Genomic DNA, 7,496 nt, shown 5'->3' on the forward strand with positions numbered 1-7,496 from the left:
AGAACAATATAATATCCTACTTTTCACTCAGTGTATGTACAATTTACATGTGGTGGAAAGTGAATAAACATATCCGCTCACCTTTTTGAACACTTGATGTGGATGACCAAGAGCGCCATTCCCAAAACTAAACAGACGCATCCCACAACTATATAAGCAATTCCAAGGAAGGGATTTTTGCCTCCCAAAAGAGAAGTGGTACTCAAAATCATTCGCTTTGTTCCCTCAAAGGCAGTGACAGAAAATGCTACAAAGTAAACTTAAATTAATGTAATTGTGGAGATAAAAAGTTGGAATTATTATATTTTGAATTTAATAGCCGAGAAAACTCTTGTAGGTCATCATAAAACATTGTTTTCTATTCATATTAAATACAGTAAATGTAGAAATAACGATTTGAATTATACTCTTTTGTATTGAATAACAATATTTTTATATAAATTATTTCATTACAATTAGATCTAAAAATATGAAAATTATCATTTAACTTTTCTAGAAATACAGATAATTAATAGAATAGATTTTTTACTTAAATATTTTCGCGCACTTTGTGTCTAAATAAAATGTACTTATGTTAAATAAACACAAAATCGTGAGTATTCTATCAATATTTATTTTCATGCCATTTTCACATGACAATAAAAATAAAATATTACTTTAAATTGATTTAAAATATTTTAAGTCTAGATAAACCTATCAGTTAAGTCTTTTACAGGTAAGAAGTAAATGTTTTTATTCGTATGTTTTCCATAAACTCACCTGTAAATTATGTTACTTCTAATCATAAACACGCGTTATCAGATGACCGAAAATCTTGAAGTACGATATATTCAATAATCTTCAACTATTAATAAATTTAAATAGAAAAATTAAAACTCTTGCTCTTTAATATTTTTTTTTTACTGAATGACATGAAAACTCAGGGACAATTAAAAAATGACTCTGAAAGGGGTAAAGGGGAAATAATATGGGAAAGACCGTGATCTCTCAGACAAGCTTCACAGTCACTCCTAAGAACAAAAATAGTGTAAATAGTGTCTTAAATTTGAAAAAAAACAGTGTCTAAATAATCTCAACATTTTTTTAATATTAAACTTTTATGTAATTCAAATTTAAAAATGTTTAGTCTAAAATAAAAAATTGTGCAATGGAAAATTAACTTTATTTGTCAAGCAAAACTTCTCGTTTTCTAAACTAGTATTTTGAAGGTATTAAAAATGAACTTCAATGTTTATTGAAAATGTCATTTTTTAGTCCAAAAATTATTAAAATTCCTATTAATTTATCGAAGGCTTCACAGTGCTTTCTATGTTTCCCTCTTTTTCTCGTTTTTCTCTTGAATTGAACAATTTTGTTGAAAATTTTATAATTTTGTTTAAAACAAAATACAACTAATTTGCTGAAACTTCGTGTTTGGGCTAGACAATTTCACAATTTGATTGCATTGTTTTCCTTATTTACTAAACAACTTTTGTTGTTAAAAATTCTACTAGTTAAATTCTACTCTTTTATTGAAAGTTCAACTGTTTTGTAGAAAAATTGTATTTTCAACTCGAAAATTCAACAATTTGGTAACAAATTTAACTATTCGGTTGAAAACAGATATATTGTGTTGAAAACTCGTCTATTTTCGTAGAATACTCATTTCTTCGGTTAAAATACAACCATTTGTTTAAAAACTAATCTGTTTTAGTCGAGGATTAAAGTATTTTGTTGAAAATTCGTTTTTGTTGGTTAAATCAAACTGGTTTTTTATTTGAAATAATTTTTTTTTTAATATGAACTATTACGTTTTTCTTTAACTATTTATCTTTTTAGATAGAAAATTTAACTCATCGGTAGAAAGTTGGACAAATTTCTTAAAAATTTATTTTTTTTATTGGAAAATCCATAATTTTAGTGAAAAACTGAACTTTTTGGTTGAAAGTGACGTTTTTTGTTGAAAATTCGTTTTTTTTTTTATTAAAAATTTCACCCTTCCGTAGAAAAATCAACTATTTGGTACAAAATTGAACTGTTTTCTAGAAATTTCTTTTCTGTTTAATTGAAAATAATGCTCTTAAATGAAAATTTTACTTCTTCCTTTTTGGATCAAAACTGATATTTTTTTAATTTAAAAATTCAACTATTTAGTTTAAAAAAATTAGAAACGAAAAAATATAAACTAAAATTTGCAATGGTTTAAAATTCAACTATTTTGAAAAAAATTGATGTTCTGTTGAAAATTTATTTTTCTGGTGGAAAATTGATATTCTTGATTGAAAATTCCACCATTTGGTTAAAAATGTATATACTTTGTTAATAATTTGTCTTTTTTTGGTAGAAAATTAATATTTTATGTTGAAAATTCATCATTTTTTGTTGAAAATTAAACTATTTCGTTGAAAATTCAACTGTTTTATGGAAAGCTCATCTTTTCAGTAAAAATGCAACTGTATGATTAGAAATTAATCTGTCGTGGTTGAGGATTCAATTATTTCATTTAAAATTATTCCTTTTTGGTTCAATTACACTGTTTCTGATTAAAAATGAAAACCCTTTCTTTATTAAAATACGAAATATTACGTTTTTCTTGAAAATTCGACTACTTTGTTAATTCATAAGAAACAGTAAGATTTTATAAACTTAATTAAATGCAGGAAAAAAATATTTTGCAACAAAGAGTTAAATAGTGCCGATAGTGTGACGTGTTCAGGATCTGCTGAGAGTAATTAAAATAAATTGAATTTTAAGTTTAGAGAGGCAACTTACAGTACTTTACAGACAAAGTGTAATTCCCAGCAGCCAATCCATCTCTGAATCCAGGTTTCGTGTGATCAATTCGCCGATATAGTTTCCTGAAAGTAGGCAGTGCTGCAGTTCTCATCCAGACAATAAGATCCTCATTCTGGAACCCATTGTTGTCGTCGTTTTCAGGATCAAGTTCGTAAATGGTCTTATTCCAATTTTTAGGCTTGGCATAATTTTTGAACACTTCAGTGAGATTTCCATGTGGATTTTTGAACTTGATTTTCTTATCAGAGGGCCAAGCAATCCCGGTTCTCAACAATGGAACAGAAGCGTTGTTTTTAAGAGAGAATAAGGATAGTTCATCGTTGAAAAGAGAATTGGCAATAGCACCACAAGGGACCACTGGGATTTTGCTAGTGTTCGATTCCGCATAAGCAAAAGGTTCGCAGTCGCTGGAGACGATGCTCGTCAGCTCTCCAAGAAGCTGATTGTCGTCTCGAGATTTAACATATCTACGATGGTTTTGATAGAAATTAGTGAGGCCGTAGTACATGTAGACATTGCCGAAAAAGTCTGTTGGAAGCTCGATATTTAACTCGCAGAAACATGCGAGTACTGGGTTCCTGGCTATCACCTCCGCACACTTTGTTCCTCCATCACGTGCACTGTTATTTGATTTACAATTCGTGTAGTCTATTGTTATCTCTCGTACTTCATCGGAGAAGTATAATAGTCCAATCCCAACAGGGATGAAAGCAATGCCGATCACGAAGAAGGTGGGCAAGACAGTACCTGCTGTTAAAATTGGCTGCCATGCTGGTAAACGTTGCTGTTTAAATGCACTATCTGAAATTGAAGAGGTGATAATCAGCTCACTTTTACGACACTCTAGTTTTACTCACAGATGTTTAGATAAAGAGTGATATCTCAGCTTGACACACCTGATTTGATATTTTTCATGGATTAAGTACTTAAGTTCAGGGAGTTAAGGACATGCATAAATTCAATACTTTTTCACGAAGGAAGATTCTGTATAATTGAGATTAGATAAGAATTAAAGCAAAATTTCGTTCGACAGACAAATCAAGGCCAAAAAAAGAATATTTCATATTTTTAGGTTATATATTACAAACTATTTTCCACAGATTTTTCAAACAACAACAAAATTTGAAAAATATATAAGGATTCAAACGCTTTTTTAATATTTCATTTTTGGGAAAATGATATACCTGCTGAGACCATGGTAGTAAAAAACTGGGAGTTACAAAGAACCTTTAGGTCGTCTCTAATCTTTAAGGTAAATTTAGAGCAGTTTTATTGATTTTCAGCAACTCACCAGAAGGTTTCTTCGTTTTAGTCGGAGAACTATTAATGTCATTGGTACTCGTTGACATTTTTCATCGACGATACACTGATTTACCTGAATAATATATCTTGGTCTTATAGGTCTTCTATAATCTATAACATCTATATGCTACGCCCAAACCTATTTTTAACGTTTTTGTCGCTTTTCACAGACTGAAGATATGTGTTGGGGGAACTGAAAAGGGAGTTGTATCAACGGTTCTATATACTAATCAAATTGAAAACACAATACTTTTGATTGACATTTCCACACCTTTACACGAAGGCCTTGAAGAAAACGATTGGATTCCTAACCTCGAAACTGCTGCAAAGGGCGTTGCTGTCGCTAATACCGTTTGTTGCCAAACTTGTCAAAAAAGGTTAAAAAGTTGTTAACATTATTTTTTAATCAATTTAATATGCTATAAATAGTAAGAGTGTTCCTTTACGTAAAACTTTACAATCGCAGAATTATGTTTACAACTAACGTTGGAAATGCAGAAGTGAGTAGAGATTTTAAATAAAGTTTGTATCGTTCTTAGTACAGTATTACCAGACTCTGGTATTACACGTCTAAAAGATACATAATAAGCAAAAATCCTTCTCAAAGTTTTTATGTCTAAATCAATTTGTCAACTTTTAAGCAAAGAGTCGAATTTAATTAATACTTCTTTCATAGAACAATTGTATTTTTGTATTAAAAGATGTGAAGTGACTTTTATAACTTCAAAATCTATATATACCCTATATATATTTTTTAAATTTCTTTTTGGATATTTTGCCACCTGGCGATTTATTTATTTTATAAATTGATATAATCTCTTAATTTTTTAAAAGTATTTATTATATCAATCAATCATATCTTATGAAAGAAACATTTTTTACCTATTGTGAGGATTCGTAGGATTTCAATGGCTATATAAAAATATATTAGTTATATTTTCACCGTAAACGAGATTTCGAGGGACTTCAAAATATATGAATGATTTGTAAGTTTTTCCAAAGATTTTAAGATATTTCGAAGGCCTATAACAAAATATTTCAAAGAATTACAATTTTTTACCGAATTTAATTATATTTCCAAGGATTTTCGGGATTTAATGAGATCTCAAGGGATTAACAAAATTTTAGGGTAGGATTTCAAATTATTTTAAAAGATTTCAAGAGTTCCAAAAAATTACCTATTACAATTTCAGAAAAAATCTCATATTTCCAAGGGATTTTACAAGCTTTTAAAGAACTTTAAGGTGTTTATTCAGATTTCCAGAAATTTTACTATATTTCACAGGATTTCGATGGATTTTGAATTATTTTAAGGAATTAAGATACATTTACCCGGGATTTCAAGGCATTTTAAGACATTCGAAGGGATTTTTTCACATTTATAAATACTTCAAATTATTTCACGGGATTCCAAATTTCAAATGATTTAATTAAATTTCAAATGATTTAAAGAGGTTTTAACAGATTTCAAAAGATTTGCAAAGCTTTCCAAGGATTTAAAGAAATTTCCAAACATTCCAAAGTGTATAGCCACGGATTTAAGAGGATTTCCAGGGTGTCTAGTGACCTTGAAAATCGGGAGCACTACTTGAATTTTTTTTAAACCTTCATAACCTGGAAATCTCCTTGATTTTTATAGAAAAACCTTGAATTATATTATTCTTTTTTTTTCTCTTTTAAAACATTAATTTTATCAAAATGCGTAAAGTAATTTAAATATTGTAGCCTATTATGAAAGAAAAATCTTGTTCAGAAAAAATCTTGCTGCAGAAAATTTTTTTATTCGTCAAGATATAATTTATCTTTTGTTTATTACAGAATAATCAAAGATATTTCAAGTCACTTTTTGTTGAGGTGTTCAACTTAAAAAATTATAAAAATTATTAATTTAAAATTTCGATGTTAATTTAGTTTCAGAATTAGAATAAGCCATGGTCATACAACGGATTTTTCCAGGGGTTGCCCACACACCAGATTTCAATAAAGATTTCACAGCAATTTTGCAAACATTTTAAAACTTTAAAGATTTAAAGGATTTCAAAGATTTTAAAAATTTGAAACGATTTCAAGTTTCTAAAACATTTTAGAAGATTTGAAAATATTTCAAATAATTAAATGACTTCAACGAATACAAAATATTTTCCAAACAAAGATTCAAGAAATATTTTATAAACATTTAAAAATATTTCACAAAGATTTCAAGGATTTTGATCATTCAAAAAAGGCGTGTACACAAGATTAAAAAGTTTTCAAGAAAATTCCCCAAAGATTTCGAACATGTCATCAAGATTCGAAATATTTCACAAAGATTTTAAAACTTACAAAAGGGTTTAAAGATTTGAAAAAGGGTATATTAAAACACATTTCTAAGATTTCAAAACAACATAAATATTTTAAACAACTTCAAAATATTTTAGGAGATGTCAAAAGATTTCACAAAAGTTTCAAAGATTTCATAAAACATTCATAAAGATTTCAAAACAATACGAGAATGTCAAAGATTTCAACAAGGATACAGTACACTAGATTTCAAGGATTTCAAACCATTTCAAAGATTTTAAACGATTTAAAAATGTTTGACAAGATTTAAAACGATTACAAAAGATTTCCGAAATATTTCTCAAATATTTTAAAGAATTTTTAAGGATTTCAAAACATTTCAAGTATTTCAAAGATCCCAACAAGGGTACAGCACACCAGATTTCAAATATTTCAAAACATTTAAAAGATTTTTAATGATTTCAAAAGGTTTCAACAAATTTGAGAAGATTTGAAAAGATTTTAATAATTTCAAACGAATAGAAAAGATTTCGCGAGAAAGATTAAAAAAAAATTACAAAAATATTTCAAAGATTTAAAAAAATGTCGTAAAGTTTTCGTAGATGTAAAGCTTTCAAGGACATAAAAGATTTGAACAAGGGTACAGCACAACAGATTTCAAAGATTTAAAAACATTTCAATTATTTTAAATGATATCAACATTTTTTATAAGATTTCAAAAAATTTAACAAAGATTTCAAATATTCCAGTGATTTTAAACGATTACAAAAAATTTCATAAGGATTTCATAAATATTTCAAATACTCCAGTGATTTCAAACAAATAAAAAAGACTTAGAGAAGATTTCACCATTTCTTTAAATAATTCATAAGGATTTCAAAAAATTTCAAAGATTTTAAGCGATTTCAAAAGGCTTCGACACATTTGAGAAGATTTCAAAGACTAAGTTATCCTTTATTAAATCTTATCCATTTACCATAATTTGGTAAGAAGCGATAGAAATGAAAAATTCAATTGCAAAAAAAACATGGTTAAAAATAATGTTTTTGTAAGTTTTAAAATTTTGCATTAAAAAGTGTTTTTTATTTGAAATTCCAGTAACAGTAATATTATCTGCATTCTTAAAATCATAGAAAAAC

The 7,496-nt window shown here is 27.7% G+C and overlaps 2 protein-coding genes across 9 annotated transcripts in view; one reads left to right on the forward strand and one right to left on the reverse strand.

The window, feature by feature from the left end:
- Positions 1 to 4,421, reverse strand: part of LOC117171532 (cell cycle control protein 50A) — an 8,502-nt gene extending 4,081 nt beyond the window's left edge. For 5 of the 7 annotated variants that reach the window (XR_004466894.1, XR_004466893.1, XR_004466891.1 and 2 more), the window contains exons 1-3: positions 4,067 to 4,414; positions 2,752 to 3,576; positions 82 to 247 (exon numbers count right to left, since the gene is read on the reverse strand). Coding sequence is in view for 3 of the 7 variants with exons in the window: in XM_033358927.1 (XP_033214818.1) it covers positions 82 to 247; positions 2,752 to 3,576; positions 4,067 to 4,124 (1,049 nt within the window). In the remaining 4 variants the exon portion in view is untranslated. Of the gene's footprint in view, positions 1 to 81; positions 248 to 2,751; positions 3,577 to 3,959; positions 4,002 to 4,066 lie in introns of those variants that run through there. The other 2 variants (XM_033358925.1, XM_033358928.1) reach the window with 2 other exon arrangements.
- LOC117171531 (protein fuzzy homolog) overlaps positions 1 to 7,496 on the forward strand; it is a 17,258-nt gene that overhangs the window by 8,067 nt on the left and 1,695 nt on the right. The window contains exon 2 of one of the 2 annotated variants that reach the window (XM_033358924.1): positions 4,248 to 4,454. The gene's annotated coding sequence lies outside the window, so the exon portion shown is untranslated. The other variant, XM_033358923.1, reaches the window with a different exon arrangement.

The sequence above is a fragment of the Belonocnema kinseyi genome, chromosome 4 (assembly GCF_010883055.1).
Source record: "Belonocnema kinseyi isolate 2016_QV_RU_SX_M_011 chromosome 4, B_treatae_v1, whole genome shotgun sequence".
Lineage (NCBI taxonomy): Eukaryota > Metazoa > Arthropoda > Insecta > Hymenoptera > Cynipidae > Belonocnema > Belonocnema kinseyi.